We start from the raw sequence: 19,236 nt of genomic DNA on the forward strand, positions 1-19,236 counted from the left end.
GCATGACGATAGATATAGCGCGTTCTGTTCTCGTGCTATAACTATTGTCTGCATTACTATCTGCCTTACCTGGATTAATGTTTATGCTCACATCTACTCACATGTATTTGAAAGCGCTGTTGGTGATACACAAATTCAATAATAATTGATCAGAGGTGTGAAATAAGTAGGAGGGTGCCTTGATTCTCCTTTCCCCTGCCAGCTTTTATAGAGAATATATTATTCTGTCATCTCTACCAATAAAAATGACCTTACTGGTTTGTAAAAACTTATAACTTGCATTTGATTGTACTATATCAAAAGGTGCCAAAAAAAGCTCAAAATATGTGGAATATTGGTGTTAAAAAGCATTTACACCATGATCAAAAAAAGATAATGGTAGGCTAACGGACTCGTAAGTCGACCCACTGGGACTCACTCAGACCAAGATCAAGCCGTGAGTGAGTCTGGATGAGTAACATTTTGGTGAGTCTTAGTTCAAGCGAGTCCAGTTAGAGAAAATTTTCATGAGTGTGAGTCCGAGTGAGCCCGCCTCAGGAAAACTTTGGGGAGTTTGAGTCCGAGTCAGCCCTAAGTACAAAAGGTACTTCATGAGTGAGTCTGAGTGAGCTCCACAAGTATTGCCTATCTATGACTACCAGCAACTGCAACAGCAATGCGGGCTTATATTTGATGACAGGCGATGAAAATAGCAGCTGTAATAGCTTTCTAACTTCAACCATTTTTTTTCACTCAATAAAACGTTTTATTTTCCACCTCAGCAAGTAGAGGGAATGGGAAGGAAAAACTTCTGTGAGCTTGATTTTTACGTCAGTTTAATTTGAAAGGTGGTGCTCAGCTATTGTGCCAAAGGTAGCTTCAAGGTTTAGCATTTAAAGTGTACTGATTGATGTTGATGTACATTTCTCGTCCTCTACTTCTACATTAACATTTTTACTTGTCTCCCATTTTGGTATTGATTAGTTGTTTTGGTACTTTCTGTGAAGTAGTATATATTTTTAAAGAATAAGACATGTTAGCTGGCACTGCACCCTATAGAAAGCCAAGCTTCTATGACTTTGGCTTGTTGTATCAGCTCATTAATTAGAGCAAAAATGTCAATTTTCATTTATGATGGCTGACCATGATTCTATATAAATGTAGTTATCCATAGTAAGGTTATCTTTATTATAAATTAAAGGGGCCCTGCAACACTTTTTTTATGTAATCATTGAATGGCATTACTAGAAAATTTCATTGCCTCTCTAATCCACTGCCGCTAAAATGTTTTAGAATCCGTCAAGTGCAAATGGAAATAAAGAAATTTGTTGCACGATGCAGTTGCTTTCTCACTTCCCTCATTCCAACGAACGCGCTGAAACCTAAGCAGGGAGGGCTTGCACCAGGGAAATAAGTCATGTCACGCGTGCCGCATGACCTTGAGCATTTTTTTCTTCTTTTTTTTTTTCTTGAGCAACTTACTTTCAGTGCGATTGTGAGTGCATGCCCGGGCATGTGGCAGGCTCCTGCAGCAGCTGCAGTAACTATGCATCCCACAATGCTCAAATCAGTCAATGGCCGGGAATTCGGTTACATGGCGCGGTCATTTGCGTATATTGCATGATGTGTAGTAAGAATAGGGAACAATTTCTAGCTGACTTTGTGATTTTGTTTTAAATTCCAGGCCATATGCTGTGCTTGCATATTTTTGCTTGCATATTGTCAGGAGCCTCGATTATCGATCGGCAGTGTTTTTTGACCATGCTGAAGAAGAATTGTAGAGCCCCTTTAAGGACTTATCATTTAGCACAGTGACCACAGCTCAGCAAGTTTGGAGTATAAAGGCAATTTACAGCTTCTGACTATGTACAGATAGTTTATATCTTTGCCTGAACCCACAATATTTAATCTCGAATTCATAATTTAATATTTTTACTGTTACCAACATATGTGTAATAGTTGTATTCATGGCTTATGTACCCTACTGTTTGTGTAGTTATTTTTCAGTTGCACTATTTGTTTCAGGAAGTGAATGTAACAACAACAATGGCTATAGTTGATAAACTGGCTCCAAAAACAAGCTATAGCTTCTATGTGGTGGCTGCAAATGAACAGGGTTTTTCTGTTCCATCTCTTATCATTCTTCTTACCACACCAGAGAAAGGAGTGGACGAGAAGGGAATACAGAGTAAGTCGCCCAACCCCTTTCAAGTGGATCTAGTTACTTTGTGGCAGAGTTGATTTCTGTCATTGCTGTGTTCTCCCCTTTAAAATAAGCATGCTTTTATTTCTACTATCTTATTCAAGTGGTCTATTCAAATGACTGTTTCAGCTTACTCTACATCTAAGCACTGAGTCTATTGATTGAGCAGGTCACCATAACATATAGGATAGTAAGTTTAATTAATATGCAAGGAAATAAATAGCATTTTTTGGCAAAACTATTAAATTTTTATTTAGCTGTACAATATTCTATACTGTGCTTTGAAACTACGTATAGAGTTGAACACATGTCTAACGATACCAGTTTTAAGAATATATATTGAATATAACAAGTAGCCACTGCAATGAACTTAGCCACTGCCCAATGAACTTAGATGTGCCTTTTACAGTAAAAAAACTGTTTAGGGCAACGTAACTACGCTGAATTATTGGTTATACAAGTTGTGTCGAATTACTGGCTGTTTACGTAGAAAGAAAAGGAGGCACCTGAAACGCTGCGGCAAAACATTCAGATGCCACATCTATCTGTGCACTATGCATGCCCTGCTATTCATAGCAACGAGTCAGTTTTCTAAGCTTCTCCATACTGCCCATCAACGTCACACCAGTTTTTTATCTCCCTTTCACATTCTAAATATGCACTGCATAACTAAGGGAAAGCATGCCATGTTGTTGCTTTCTGCACACTCAGTGATAAAATGAGTGGGATGAGGCAAACACAAGTAGCAGAGGGTGGGCGAGGGCAGGTGGTTGTGAGTCTCATACTCTAGTTAGCATGGCTGAGTGCATAGGTGGTCTGTGCCCGCTATGCTGCCAATAATCTGACTGGGGGAGATGGGACAAAGGCTGGGTGAGCCCATACAGCTGATAGCTTCCAGCTTTCAAATAACAAGCTACAATTGTTTCTTGCACATAATAAACATGCACAAGTTGACTACAGTAGTCAGTGAAGTACAGTATGAAAAGCTGTGCAGTTCACGTCATGTTTATCGATACGTGGTACAGTCACGATTAAATAAAAATGCGGGTGAGGATTTCGTGGATTATGGAAATGGTTTCGCGGACCCCTTAGGGTCCGCAAACCCCCACTTGAGAACCACTGGTTCAGTGGATACCATGCTTCTCAAAAGAATGATGAAAAATAGCATAGTGAATGCCGGCCTACTACCCTAAAATTTTTATTATTAATTCCGTAGTGGGCATCAAGCAAGTGTGCTTGCAGCAGTTACCCAATCAGTGTTTAGAAAAGGCTCTAAAAAGCCGCTGTTCTAGCTTTTGCTGTGACTGTGCTGCGCCTTCCGTGCAGGCCTGGTGTTTTTTTTTTTTCGTGGCTCATTTGTAATTAACATGGCCTGAAAAGCCCTTCTAAGTAATCATAGGATGACATTACAATTGCCTCATCAATCTCCTGCTACAACAATTTGCCTAATCCCTCAAGTATGTCAGGATTTGAGTTGGAGGTTGTTACTACACCAGCACATGGATCTCTCTTTCATGTCCACTAGCATGTTTGAAGCTGTAAAAAAAGTGGAGGGTTTGTAGTAGCAAGGCTCCCTGAAAGTTACTTCGATGGATGTCACGACCTTTGGCATTTTTCCTTGTTTTCCCTTGCACTTGCTACAAATGCACTGATGACGTTGCAAAGGGGAGAGCAATCAATTTTTAACTTTTTTCAATGCAAAATCTTAAATTTCTTGCTGTATTCAGTACAATATTTACTGACATGTTCGCACAAGCCTTATCTGCAGATCAGCAACATTTCATTTATATGTTCGTAAGGTGTTTCAAGCCCCCATTAAAGTGCAGTGAAATTGTTTTAATTCCTGAAACTGTTCAAATATATGTGTTGGTAATTTTTATCTTTCATGAATTGCTGATGTTGTTATATTCCTAGTAAGGCAGAACTAAGCCAATTAGCGTATTTTTCACAGGCATGGTGAGCCCGCCATATGGTGTGGAAGTGCTGCACGCAGCTGTCGATGCCATAGCACTCAAGTGGCTACCACCACTGCACCTGCCACTGCAGGCAAACCTGTCCTACATAGTTCGTTTTGCACCGGTCAATGTCTCCAACGATGACAATCGCTGGACAAGTGTGGCAACTCCTTACACCTCTCTTATCATTGGGAACCTCACTTTCAATACACAGGTAATATACCCACACATTTGTGAAAATCACAATGCTCTGTGATGCACAGTGCAGAGACACATCTTGACTAATACTGATAAACGCAGTTTGCAGTTACCACATCATGGCGTTTTGGATAATGTAGCATATTACGGCTTGTTGTAGTAGTTGCCATTTGTAGCACTCTTTCACCTTCAGCAGACACTGCACAATTTTTTGTTTGTGTGTTGATTCACACTATAGAAATTATATATATTTCGGGCAAGCTTGCCCACCTGTGAAATATAGGAAGGTAAATGTAAATAAATCAGCCTTGTTTATTTAATAGAGGTGAGCTGTGCTCTTATTATTTGTTATTCACACCTCACAAATGTAGTGTTTTTGTGTGTGTGTGTGTGTGTGTGTGTACACACACACAATGCACGCACACACACACACACACACATGCACGCACACACGCGCACACACACACACACTACATTTGTGAGGTGTGAATCTTTAGTGCATCTAAAAGCACTTTCTTTTTGCTTGTGCCACTCTTACGACCAAAGGATAAGATGATAGGCAACATTCACAAAAAACCCTTTCCTGGCTCCTTCAAAAATAAATTGTGACATTGCTGGGTGATCGAGTGTCCTATGTGAGGAAAACAGCCTTTTTAGAGAGATGTATCGTGTATAAGAAGCTTGAACTGAGTATTTGTGATCTATAAGAAATGGTTCTGTAAGCTGTTTTGCTGTCAGGTGTAGCTGTAAAGGTCTTAAGGTTCAATGTTATTTGCAATAATGTCAGCTTATAAGTTATATGCATGCGGACTGTGCCCTACACTGATAGCTGGCACGTGAATTCTTATAGAAGTGTGTTTAAACTTAGGTGAGCACTTCTGGCCAACAAATTTGAATTTGCAGTGGTGTTGTAGTTACGAGCACGGTGTAAGTGTTTTGTGTCTGTGCTAAAATATTTTAGGACATACTTCTGCAACATTGAAAATTAGATATAGCTTTAATGAATGTCCTAGTATGACCTGAATTTTTCATGTTTGTTTCACTCTCCCTGCTCACAGTATGCCATCTCCATCATGGCCATGTCTGGTGGCAAGGCCAGCCTGCCTTCGGAGACTGTACTTGCATGGACTGACGCTGCCATTCCAGCCTTTGTGAACCTGCCACTAGTCATCCCATCTGGGCCTATCATGGAAGGGGTCAACATGACTGTCATGTGCATCGGTGTCGGTGTGCCTACTCCCACCGTCTCAGTCTATGTAAATGGCATCCTGCAGATCCAGTTGCCTCAGCATCATGTTGCCATCACCGTGCCTAGAGTTTCACGCAATATCACAAAGGTGTCTTGCTTCGCCACCAATGGCTATGGACATGGAGCCCACAGTTCAGTGGACATCCATGTTATTTGTAAGTGCAAAGTTCATCTTTGAAATGGGTGGAGAACACAATTGTGGCAAACAGTACTTTAATTTCTCCATCACCATGGTAATTCGCTGAGTAGCTAATCCTGCTAAACCACGTGACATTTGCAAAACATAGTAACTTTCACCTAATCTAGGCTTAAAGCCAAATAAGCTTGTTTAACACACTACATTATTCCACTTTATTGAAACTGTTACAAACTTTACAGTTGTCATGAGGGCGTTTAGTTGTCCGACAATAGCTTGTTTATGATGCCTTTGGTAAAATTGAACCTTCTATTTAAAAAAAATTTCTTTGGTACAAGTCAACCTCTTACTTAAAAAAAAAAAAAGCTATTTCACAGATCTGCTACAGAGAGCCATATCTTAGGAAATAGTCAACATCATTATCAACCTACAGTATGTATGTTTCAGGACATAGACCTCTCCCAATGATCTCCAATTTATTCAATCTTGTATGAGCTAATTCCAGTTTAAGCCTGCGAACTTCTTCATTTTATCATTACAACAAACGCACTGCTGTCCTTGGTTGTATTACCAGGTAGTGCACACACAGAAGAGCTAGCTCCCACAAAAGTTCAAATTAGAGTTGATTAAATTTAGTCGAATTTCAAAAGGCCAACTTAATAATATTAATTGTTGGGGTTTAACATCCCAAAACCACCATATGGTTACAACAGACGCTGTAGTGGAGGGTTCTGAAAATTTCAACTGCCTGGAGTTCTTAAACCTGCACATAAATCTAAGCACACGGGCCTCAAGCATTTTCGCCTGCATTGAAAATGTGGCAGCTGTGGATGGGGGGGGGGATTCAATCTTGCAACCTGCGTGTCAGCTGCCGAGTGTCTTAGCCAGTAAACCACAGTGGTGAGCGTTAAAGCCAAATTTAGTTCTCTTGAAAGTGTGTGTGTTAATCCAAAGACTGTGTGAAATTGAAGTATGGATACAATTACAATACTATGTTGTCATATCTAGCGTCACAAGCTAAACCTATACACTTAGTGACTGTCTTTTCGCAATGATCTTCTTCATAAGTATTGTACATTCATTGCACAAGTCTGATGGTATTGAAATGCTAGGAGAATGGAGGTCTTTCTGGGAAAGGCATGACCTATTTAATCATATGCTGAAACTTGCTGGCAGAAAATTGTTATTCTATTGCCACGTTCCATTTCCCAAGTTTTTGTTATCATCCCAAAACACCACACGATTCTCAGCGCAAACCGCGCCTGCAGTTTTCGAGAAGGTTCCGGACTGTAGTAGATCATTTCGATAAGATCACGCCCACTGTGCGAACGGTACGGATTGTTCTGGAACCTACGCCACCGCCAGCGTCGTTCGCCGCGAAGTTAAAGAAAGTTAGGACAGCTTGGAAAGGCCCTGAAATCTGCACAGCCGGAGGTCATCTCGTAACGCCTGCAGGAATCTGCACAGCGAGAGTCACCATTAACGGTCGTATTTATCCTACAGACTTCGTAGTCCTACAGCGTTGCTCGAGAAATGGCATCCTTGGCATGGACTTCTTATGCCTCCATGGTGCTGTCATCAACCTAAAAACAAAGTCGATAACGTTATCCACAGGAGAAGCACTACCGCCGCGCACACCGTCAGGACACCGTGCCTTGAATGTGCTGGAAGAACAAGTCACCATTCCGCCTCGCTCAAGCGTCATTATTTCAGTCGGCGCTCCTAAATCACCTGACTTCGAAGGCGTCGTTGAAGGCAGTCAGCATCTGTTGGTCACCCGAAATATTTGCGTCGCAAGAGGAATTGCAGAGCTGCGGGGAGGCAAAGCAACGCTTATGCTCACGAATTTCAGCAATGAGTACAAACATGTGAACAAAGGAACAACGGTCGCATACATCGAAGAAATTGTCGAAGCCACCAGTGCTTTCGCCCTCGCCGATTCTGCGGAACCTGCTCAGAGGAACCAAGCCCCTCCCATAGCTTTCGGCATCAATCCCAGACTTCCGAACCATAAGCAAGAACAGCTCAAGGCCCTGCTCCTACAATACGAAGATTGCTTTTCGTCGTCATCGAAAATTCGGCAGACCCCAATCACGAAAAATCGCATCATAACCGAAGAAAATGCCAGACCACTCCGTCAGAGTCCGTACAGGGTTTTGACGCGAGAACGTGAGGCCATGAAGAGACAAGTTGATGAAATGCTGCGGGATGGCATTATCCAGCCGTTCAAGAGTCCATGGGCATCCCCCGTGGTGTTAGTGAAGAAAAAGGATGGGACCCTACGTTTCTGCGTCGATTATCGCCGCCTGAACAAAATCACAAGAAAGGACGTGTATCCTCTCCCACGAATAGACGACGCACTTGATCGGCTCCATAACGCCAAGTACTTTTCGTCAATGGACCTCAAGACTGGCCATTGGCAAATCGAAGTCGACGAAAGAGACCGAGAGAAGACGGCGTTTATAACACCAGACGGCCTCTTCGAGTTTAAGGTGATGCCCTTCGGCCTTTGCTCAGCGCCTGCAACTTTGCAACGCATTATGGATACAGTACTGGCAGGATTGAAGTGGCAGACTTGCCTTGTGTACTTGGACGACGTCGTCGTGTTTTCCTCGAGTTTCGACGAGCATCTTCGGCACCTTGAAGCTGTACTTCAAGCCATCAAGACTTCCGGACTCACACTGAAGCCAGAAAAGTGCAGATTTGCGTATGAGGAGCTCTTGTTTCTGGGGCACGTTATCAGCAAGTCTGGAGTTCGTCCCGATCCACGGGAAACAGCCGCCATCGCCGACTTCCCACGGCCCACTGACAAGAAAGCCGTGCGCCGATTTCTGGGCCTGTGCGCCTATTATAGGCGGTTCGTGAAAAACTTCGCCCGCATCGCCGATCCTCTCACTAACCTTACCAAGGCCGACGTGGAGTTCAAGTGGGAAACGCCACAGGAACATGCTTTCCAGGAGCTTAAACATCGCCTCCAGACGCCTCCGTTACTTGCCCATTTCGACGAATTCGCCGAGGCAGAAATACATACTGACGCAAGCAGCGTAGGTCTTGGCGCCGTTCTTGTGCAGAGGGCTGACGGATTTGAAAGGGTTATTAGTTACGCCAGCCGATCGCTATCCAAAGCAGAAGCAAATTATTCCATAACAGAAAAGGAGTGCCTCGCCATCATCTTGGCTACGTCCAAATTTCGCCCCTACTTCTACGGCAGGCCCTTCAAAGTTGTGAGCGACCACCACGCCTTGTGTTGGCTAGCCACCTTGAAGGACCCTTCTGGTCGCCTCGCACGATGGAGCCTGAGACTTCAAGAATATGACATTACTGTCATTTACAAGTCCAGCAACAAACACTCCGACGCCGACTGTCTCTCTCGTGCGCCTGTCGACCAACCGCTACCCAACGACCCGGATGACGACTACTTCTTGGAAACGATAACTACCGATGACTTCGCTGAACGACAGCGGGCCGACCCGGAACTTAAGGCCCTAATAGAATACCTCGAAGGCAGGACCGCCGAAGTCCCGAAGGTATTCAAGCGCGCACTTGCGTCGTTCTTTCTACGAAACGGTCTTCTACAAAAGAAAAACTTTTCACCGCTTCGAGCTAAGTACCTCCTTGTGGTGCCTTCAGCTCTGCGACCAGAACTCCTGCAGGCCCTGCACGACGATCCGACGGCAGGGCACCTCGGTGTTTCTCGCACGCTCGCGAGGATACAAGAAAGGTACTACTGGCCACGTCTTACCACCGACGTCACTCGTTATTTGAGGACATGCCGGGACTGTCAGCGACGCAAGACACCGCCGACAAGGCCAGCGGGACTTCTGCAGCCAATCGATCCACCTTGCGGACCTTTCCAGCAGATTGGTATGGACCTACTGGGGCTGTTCCCGACGTCGGCTTTCGGAAACAAGTGGATCGTGGTAGCTACCGACTACCTCACCCGCTACGCCGAGACAAAAGCCCTGCCAAAAGGCAGTGCATCCGAGGTAGCTAAGTTCTTCGTCGAAAATATCGTCCTACGTCACGGCGCCCCGGAGGTCTTTATCACCGACAGAGGAACGGCTTTCACTGCCGACTTAACTCAAGCGATCTTGGCATACAGCCAAACAAACCACCGCCGGACGACAGTGTACCACCCACAGACCAACGGCCTCACCGAGCGGCTTAACAAGACGATCGCCGACATGCTGTCAATGTACGTCGATGTCGAACACAAGACATGGGACGCCATTCTTCCGTATGTGACCTTCGCATACAACACGGCGGTGCTGGAGATGACGCAGATATCTCCATACAAATTGGTCTACGGAAGGAGCCCGGCAACGACGCTCGATGCCATGTTACCCAACGTCACCGACGAAGAAAACCTCTATGTGAGCGAGTACCTTCAACGCGCTGAAGAAGCCCGACAACTTGCGCATGTCCGTATCAAGAATCAACAGACGACTGACAGCCACCGTTACAACCTTCGACGACGCTTTGTGCAATACCAGCCCGGTGAACGTGTTTGGGTGTGGACGCCGATACGCCGACGTGGACTAAGTGAAAAGCTTCTGCGACGGTACTTCGGACCGTACAGGGTGGTTCGACGTCTCGGCCCACTTGATTTCGAGGTTGTCCCCAACGGCATCACGAACTCTCAACGACGCCGATCGCGACCTGAAGTCGTCCATGTCGCGCGCCTCAAGCCGTTTCATGCGCGTTAACAAACTGAAACAGTGTTTTTTTTTGTATTATTGTTGTATCGTAATTTATTCATTGTACTTTCTTGCATTATTATTGTACCTTCATCTTTAGTTAAAGCATCGGGACGATGCCTTTTTTCAGAGGGGGGCAATGCCACGTTCCATTTCCCAAGTTTTTGTTATCGTCCCAAAACACCACACGATTCTTAGCGCAAACCGCGCCTGCAGTTTTCGAGAAGGTTCCGGACTGTAGTAGATCATTTCGATAAGATCACGCCCACTGTGCGAATGGTACAGATTGTTCTAGAACCTACGCCACCGCCAGCGATAACGCTAGAACATTCGACGGCAAGAGTATAAATGCCGATGCGCTTCGCCGCTTCTCAGTTGTTGATCGAAGGCCGACGCTCCGTTCGCCGCTATCAGTCCGAGACTGCTATCTGTGCGAGACTGCTGCTGTAATTGGACTTTCCGTTTACCGGACACAGGTTCGCCCAAATAAACAGTTAAATCCCAACACGAAGTCTCCTGTCTTCGGCCACGTCACGACCCAGTGACACTATCAAATAAAATAATGCTGTCAACAAGTATGCCACTAAACTGAAAGCCAGTAATTAAATTTGTTACCTACAAATTTTAAATCTCAAGCCTGTGCAAACATAGAGAAAACAAGACCCCGGTGTATTCATAGTGTCTTCTTTTTTCTTATTTTGTATGTTTTGCAATCATTTTTTTTGTGTGTTGACTGAACGCAGTAACAGAGCTGTAGATGTACAAACAGAATGCAGTGAATAAGACAGAGCTTATAGCAAAAGAATGTTATGATCATCATTGCACTTCTTTCTAGCTCTGGCTCCTTACTGAAAGGAGGTGCAGAAAGTTGGCGGCATGTTTTGCATGACTGTGTCTGTGCCACCAATGCTTTATGTGAAGTCGAGAGGTTTGCTTTGTCTTTATTGCAAGCATTTGTTTGCTCTTTACAGCAAGTCCACTAGTCATGGTGCCACTGAAGAAGGCATATTCCGAAATGGGAGCCAATGCAAGACTGCTGTGCGAAGTGTCAGGTCATCCTGAGCCTCGATTCCTGTGGTACCGCGACTCGCAGTTACGCAATCCACTAGGCCGCAGTGACCACATAGATCTGCAGTCGAGCCCGGACCCACTGAAGCCACATAACTACCAGTCCTACTTGATCATTAAGGGTGTTACAGCCGAGGATGCTGGTGCCTATTTCTGCTCAGCTGAGAATCAGCATGGTTCTATGGCTGGAACAGTCACACTCAGTGTCATGCCACGCTCTGCACGAAACACAAGCAGTAAGTATGCTGCATGCAGACTGCACTTAATGCACATCAATTGAAACATAGCACTCTTCTAATGGAAACCTTTCTCTGCAAGTCCAACCTTTACTGTTATGCCTTTGATGCGACCTGTTTTGATGTGGCATTTCTATTCTTTGTCAATGGGACTTCTTGTAGCTTGTAAATGTAAAGCTTGTAAATTTTCCTCTTTGGTCGGTCTTCCTCTAGAGTTGTGATTTGCTTTGACACTTCTGTGAGGTGGAGTCTGAATACTTTGTTTTTTATGTCAAAAAACTTCTTTGATCCTGTGGCACCATTAAAAATAAATTTTTTTCTTTTGTGTGCATGTGTGTGTTGCAACTAGCACTGTGCAAATAGCAAAACTTTGGGTGCAAAGCGAATACGAATAGTAAAATGTGAGTGTGAATTGAATAGAATATTTTTCAAATATTTCCAGAATATCTTTCGAATATTTCAAAGCAAAATTGCAGAAAAAAGTTGAAGAGGATTTCTGCGCACATTTTTGTGAGATAGCAACATGGAAGTGTTTCTTAAGGCTTAGTTGAAGCACTTCATAGTTATCTTATCAAGAATGAGGCAATGGAGAGGCCTAACTGTATTTATCTACAATATTTGGTGCAGTGTTGCCAACAACACTTTACATGTGAAAGGCAAAAATGCTATTTTTTTATTCCCTCCTCTTCGTTTATCGTCTGTAGAAGCCGAATCGATATGGTGGACAAGCGCGTGCTCCCTTCAAGTATGGAGCTGAAAATCTGCCTTGTTGATGTCGATATATAAAAACACCTGAAATTTCGGATGCTAAAAATATTTGGCATGTGGTCTTGCAGACTTACTGCCAAAATTTCAGGTCAAAAACAGCATTGATTGAGCCCCCACCTCTGCCGCATCTATAATCTCATGTTGGAACCAGTCAATTCGTGACCGCAGTAGAGCTCTAAAGGTAGCTTTGTCGCAATACTAGAGTGTGATTGGGTGAAGTGTATTGAAAATTTGAAGGGGCCACTGTCAATCGGACTTTTGACTGTATTTGTCTTAGGGAAGTTCGAATAGTAAAACTTCAAGGCGAATCAAATTGAATAGCAAACACCATTGGAAAAATATTCTAAAGTTGATTATTTGCACACTCTTATTGCAAGTTGTTTAGTTTAACGTACGTGAATAACGTATGTTAACGTAAGTTTAACTTATGCGAATAATTGAAAAAAGCAACAAAATGCTGTACATGCAGCCAGCTGTTGCTTGCTGCAAGCTCCCTGTAGAATTTTATCACTGCATACTGCAACCATTTTAAGTGCATTTACATGAAGCAGTTGAAAGCTTTAAGCTTCTGCTTAGAGCTATCGCTAGAGCTTATAGCAGCTGTGGTAGAAATTTAGACGGGCTCCCTGCAAGCAAAAACAAGGCTAATTTATTGATTATGTGCACGTGAGGGTTGTTCGAAATGTACATTCTCTTTGAATATGATGCAACAGCATTATGCATGACAAAGTGTGGTCTCTAGCTCAGATTTATCTAACCTAAACTCACTAAGTGCTTCTTTAAGATGATTGGATTGTTCTGCTGCGGAATCTGTTGTATTTGCTAGTTCTATGCTTACAAACAGCCCATTACCTCTGAAAGTGCCAGAGCCGCAGGGGAAGACAGTGACAAGAAAACAGAAAGGTTGACTTTTTTGATTGCTCAATCGCAGCACGTAAACCTTCAGAGACTTCAAAGCTCCCATGTGGTTGCATGTATATTTGAAAGAGCTGTAATGTTTGGCACTTGGTGATGAACGCATCCAGAAACTGCATTGTGCGAGAACACATGCCCTTATTGTCACCTTTGAATTGGCGAATTGACTGTGAAGGTCCAGTCAAAACTCTCTTACGACTGATCACCTCAAAAAGAGTAGAAAAAAAGAAGCTACATATTTTTTTATAAACTTGATAATTTTTGGCACTTCTCCAAAGCAGAAGCCAACAAAGGCACTATCTTTTGACAATAAAATGTGCAATGTACTCCTGCTACAGTATTACAAGGGCTTCAATGATGGCAAAAACCATGTAGGGAAGCTTTGAGCATGTTAGTAAAAAGAAAAATTTATGCATGTACGTATTAGAAATATTTTTTTTTGCTTTTGTTATAATAATGAGTCACAACAATATTATTTATTATACAAATTAACAAGAATCAGTGTTACAGCCGTGCGAATATATAATGAAAATTTTCAAATATAGAATCAAAGAATTTTCTAATTTCATTTGGCTCTTGAATAAAGAAACCACACTATTATTAGGAAGCGTGCTATAGTAGAGGACTCTGGATTAATTGTTTTTTAGAATGGCTTCATGGGTTAGTTGCTATTGCATCTTAAAAACATACATTATAGCACACACAGGCTGGAAAAAAGAAATTAACACGCATACAATGCAGAGGTACAATTGATACTTTATTTTCATAATTTATTATTGATAAATATATCAAAGTGTTGAGTGCATCCAAATGAGGATAATATCAGTGCAAAACTGTGATAAATTTTGTCTCCTTGGATGTGCTATAAGCATAAAACATGAGAGCTTGCATATTACTAGTGCAATAGGCTATGTGTCGCTCATGGAGCTTGACTGAACCGTTTGGGCAGTGTTCATTTGTGTTTTTGAACAGTTCTTCTGATACAAAGGTTCTGCTTATTTCTTTCTGCCTTATGCACTCCATTTGTGCTTTTATTACTAGATTTACGAATACTAATTAAGGTTTGAACTTTATTGTTGGCTTCGGTGACTTTTATGACGTTTTTATCTGCATTCAGTTTGCACAACTCTAATAATCTTGGGAACTTATGTAATTTTGGTGACTGAACGCATTTTTTCTCTCTCTCTTATTTATTGTTACAGATTGCTGTGCATCTCTGGGTGTGTCAGCTCCGTGCCTGACAGCATGTGCCTTTGACATTGACATCAATTTCGCTGTGAACAGGCCACAATGCATTCGAGAACTTGACAAGCTGATGCACTGTGCTGCTGGTAAGCTTATACTGCTGCCTGATATTTCAACGCTGAAACAAAAATTAGAAAAGCATTCATGATTTTCAGACTAATAGGCAGTCAAATGTTTCATTAATGTTAATAACACAATTTCATACTGTGATATATGTGACTGACTGTGAAAAAAAAAAACACTTTGGTTTTGTATTTTATTGATTTTAAATAAGTGTTTGAGTTACCAAACTCATTGGTTTTGTACCACAAATTGCAGTATTTAATAAATGCGTGTTGTTCATTCTAAGTTTGATTTTAAAATTTTAAACATGCTCTTCTGTTCTAAATTTTTAAGAATCGGAAAGGGCAATCTGAGATCAACCTCAGGGCGTCAAAGTAGTGTTGATATGATTTGTTATCCAGGTTGCATCATTTGCATGATCTTGCATATCAGGCTTGCTCCTCCCAGCCATTGGTGCACATATAATCAATACCTTCCCCCGTTTTCCTTCATAGATGGCAGTGATCACAGGCAGTGTTGCAGGACTAAAGGTGTCCCTTCAAGCTGCCTGCGCTGGTGTGTAGGAAGGCCAGTATTTCAGACCACACAATGTGCCCTTGCTGCTGCCAAAGAGATTGTGTCCTGCTTTGAAGAAGGCAAAGGTAAGCCAAATGGTACTGTGTGCCTAAATGTAACAATTTCTTGTGACTCAGCTACACTAGCCCGTCGTTCTCAGCAGAAGCACAATAAATTCAACAACTTACCTAGTAATTTTATTCTGAGCAAGGCATTCAGTGTAATCAGCTTGCATGTGATGCATCAAAATGCCAGGTAGCCCTTCAGACTCTAAATGAAACACCTGATTCACAGAAATACGTTCAACCACACAAATAAAAAAAAGTGATGCAACAATAATGACTGTACATACTTTCTTGCTGACATTGCAAACTGAATAGTTTATTCGTCTATATTTGCTTTGGGAAATTTTTTTTTGTTCACTTCAGTGGCATCATCAAAGAAACTGAAAGAGGCAGAGTGGCAGAATACACAATGACAGTCATGTTCAGACATTCAAAATAACTTGAATATATTTCACTAGAGTTGCACAATCAAAGCACCAAGATTGTGATGGTGAGTCAGTAAATTCTGTCATTGTTTGCTGTCAGAAGATTGTAGGAGTCCCTGTTTTGCTTTTTGATACTTTCTTCATTAATTATTTTATTGTCACCATTTGAATAATTTGGCCAAATTATCCATGAATAAAGGTGTCTGTCAGGAGGAGGCTTCATCATTTTAATGAAATGATGAGGGATAAAGTTGTTCTGTGTACATGAACAAACTTCAATTCAGAAAATAGATATAAAGTAGACTCACAATAGCTCAAACTCTGATAATTCGTACTTTTAGTCCATTCAAACAAAATTCAATTTTTTAGGTTGGTCCTCTATTTTTTCAAAAAGCCCCTTGATTCAAACTTCATCATTAGATTAATTCATAATTTTTCCAGGTTCATACCAGAAAATATCAGCTGCTTTTCGACTACTATTTAAAAATTTGTGTACTTATATAATCTTAAGGCTCTAAATATGAAAAATAAGCACCTGGGGCCTTTACAAAAATGATTTGCAAGTAAACAATAGTTTGAAACTAGGCACACGCATGGCAAACTAGCTGTGATGCATCTCAACTGGTATAGAGAGCTTTGTGCTTAATGCACACACCTATAGCAATGAAAAAGTTGGCAATTCACGATTTCTTTAAAAGATCTGATCAGCAGTAAATGGGTAATAAACTTTTGGATTTTACCCCTGTGCTTTATGTTAACTGCATGCAGTTAGGGCTTAAAACACCTAAAAAATGGTTAAATGTCATAAAATAATGCTTAAATATAATGTGTGGTGTCCCTCACCCAGAGTTATTTGAGAACTTCTGATAATTAGAACTTCTTGGTAATTCAAACGAAATTCAGAAGTTTGTTCGAGTTTGAATTAACGAGAGGTAACTGTAGCACATTAACAAAGTTTGTGCTGTTTCCGCCTAAAACTAACGCAATAGATTGCACAGCAAAAGTACATTAGGGTGTGCACAACTTACCCTGTAAGTTATTATTAATTTTTATTACATTTTTCTTTTTATTTTAACTTAGTAAGCTGGTTGCAACACGAGAGCAAGATTAGAATTAATATAGTAAAATTCTTTGTTATGCCAAACCATGTGTATAATTACTTACCAACTGAGCTAAAGAATGGATTGTAGTATTTTCTGTCATTCATTCTCATTTCAGTTATTGTGTGTTAATGTGGAGAATGATAAATAAAATTGGTAATGATTTTACATAAACTGCTTTTGAACTGTACTGGTCAGATTTTTTTTTTTTCTAATCTTGTATGCGAGCAAATCGTGAAAAAGAGTGCTTGTTGGCACTGTTTCCCCTTTTGTCGCTCTATGGCCATTGAAGTTTCAATGGAGTCCTGGATAAGTTAAAAAGTAAAGCACTTGGACTAAACTCATTAAATAAAACAAAATGATATTTATTATAGTCAGATTTGAAATACATTACATATTTTGAAATGAAACACTGCTATGATTATGTCCAATGTAAGCAAGACCCCATCAGGAAGTTGATCACCTGCTGTTGTCCCGACACATGGACAGTACATTGTATTACAGCGAAAGCTGTTACGAGATCACAACACGAGTTGCATGCGGCGCAGTAGTTGTCCGCCACTGCCAGTGTCCATAACTAATATCTCATGAAATAAAAACTCAGTAAATAAAAAAACACCAAGGATGCAATGGGATTCGAACCTGGATCCCCTGCGTGCCAGCCCAGTATTCTACCACTGAGCCACGCCGGTGCTTGGAGCTCGCTTGCAAACTGGCCTTAGGCAGGTTTGATGTCGAGAAAGAAATCACGTTAATATGAGTAATAAAGCGTTTTGGAACAGCAAAGGAACAACCAGGTGTCACAGAATGTGAATTGTGTAACGAGCGAGTCATTAAATGAACTCATTGCAAAATCTTGATCTTGATTGCCTATTAAATGTGGTGCATACACCCTTCAGGTATAATTCTTCATCATCAACCACTGCATAAAAATTTGCACAAAATTTCTTGCAAGTGTGTAGTAGATACCACACTTCTCCAAAGAATGACGGAGGATAGCTTAGTGAATGCTAGCCTACTACACAAAAATTATGATTCTTATCACATACTGGGTATCCAGAAAGTGTGCTTGTAGCAGTTACCCAAAGAGTGTTAGGAAAGGCTCTGAAAGACCGCTCTTGCAGCTTCCGCTGTGACTGTGTTGCACGTTTTGCACAGGCCTGGCGGTTTTTTTGCAAAAATGAATGACTGAAGGAATAAACAAAAAATAAATCTTTTAAGAAATAAACATAAAATAGGTTTATTCCAGTGTGCATTTTACTAGTAAATATGTCAGTAAATGCAATAGCAATAATAAAATTCTGTGGTAGGTGTTAGGAGTACCATTTGATGAAGCATGTTGAAGTCAAGAAGCTTCGCTGCAGTGATTATCATGTGGTAGCACTTGGTTGGTGGTAGAAGTTTGCGAATAGTGGATAGTGAATCGTATCAAATACAGATCAAATACTGATAACACTGAATCGAATGAAAATACTGTTTCGATAGCTTTTGATTAGTTAGACTATCTTCAAGAGGCTCAAATCACCACAACAATTTGTTTAAAACAAATATTCACAAACTTTTACTAAAGACTGTTACAGTTGTAGTTTTAATTGACACAAGTCATGAGAACTACAGCAGGAACTAGAGCCTTCCTAATATTTTGTAACTGTTGGCTCAAATACAGCATTTGCTTATATTATCTATGTGAGTCTTTGTTGCCTGATTTAAAATCAAATTGGGACACAAAAACTAAACAATTTTCAACCAAACACCGTGGATACTGCTAAGATGTAATGAAGCAGATTAACCTGTCATCACAACATGATCTGCGTACTGAAAGCATGTAACAATCTGCGTTTAAATCTACATCCGCAAGAAAAATTTACGCAAATGCAACACCCGCATCTGTTGCTAGTCATGAAGCTGCAAGCGGTTATTACAAGATGAAAACAAGAGCTGATTAATGCGATACAGCTTCAGCATACTAAGCATTGAGCAAGAGTGGAGTTATAAAAAAGAACACGTTCATCCTGTGATCAATATAGTGTTGGCAGTCTTGTAAAATTTAGAGCTGTGACATGAAGAGAAAAATTATTACCTTTAGTTGTTACAAAGTTTCATTTTTTTGGTGTTCTCCCATCAGTGCTGATTATTTGAAAACTATTTGAAAAATATTAAGTATTTCGAATATGTACTATTTGATTGAGGTGCTGAATGAAATACAGCGCTATGCAATTCATTATTTGTGATTTGCAAATATTCCTCACATGCCTAGTTGCTGATGCATTGATACTTTCCTATAAGACAAGATGCAGAACTTGCTGCGTTATAGATATATAGACAGACATTTATTTCTGGAATGGTACTTGCTTCAGTAATTTTATAATAAATGTCATT

The 19,236-nt window shown here is 41.2% G+C and overlaps 1 protein-coding gene across 5 annotated transcripts in view; it reads left to right on the plus strand.

The window, feature by feature from the left end:
* Positions 1-19,236, plus strand: part of LOC119162229 (Ig-like and fibronectin type-III domain-containing protein 2) — a 254,828-nt gene that overhangs the window by 220,227 nt on the left and 15,365 nt on the right. For all 5 annotated transcript variants that reach the window (XM_075879049.1, XM_075879052.1, XM_075879048.1 and 2 more), the window contains 6 exons: positions 2,005-2,167; positions 4,134-4,351; positions 5,394-5,739; positions 11,389-11,721; positions 14,607-14,735; positions 15,207-15,353. In XM_075879049.1, coding sequence (XP_075735164.1) covers positions 2,005-2,167; positions 4,134-4,351; positions 5,394-5,739; positions 11,389-11,721; positions 14,607-14,735; positions 15,207-15,353 — 1,336 coding nt within the window. The remainder of the gene's footprint in view (positions 1-2,004; positions 2,168-4,133; positions 4,352-5,393; positions 5,740-11,388; positions 11,722-14,606; positions 14,736-15,206; positions 15,354-19,236) is intronic.

Source organism: Rhipicephalus microplus, chromosome X (assembly GCF_043290135.1).
Source record: "Rhipicephalus microplus isolate Deutch F79 chromosome X, USDA_Rmic, whole genome shotgun sequence".
Taxonomy (NCBI): Eukaryota; Metazoa; Arthropoda; class Arachnida; order Ixodida; family Ixodidae; genus Rhipicephalus; species Rhipicephalus microplus.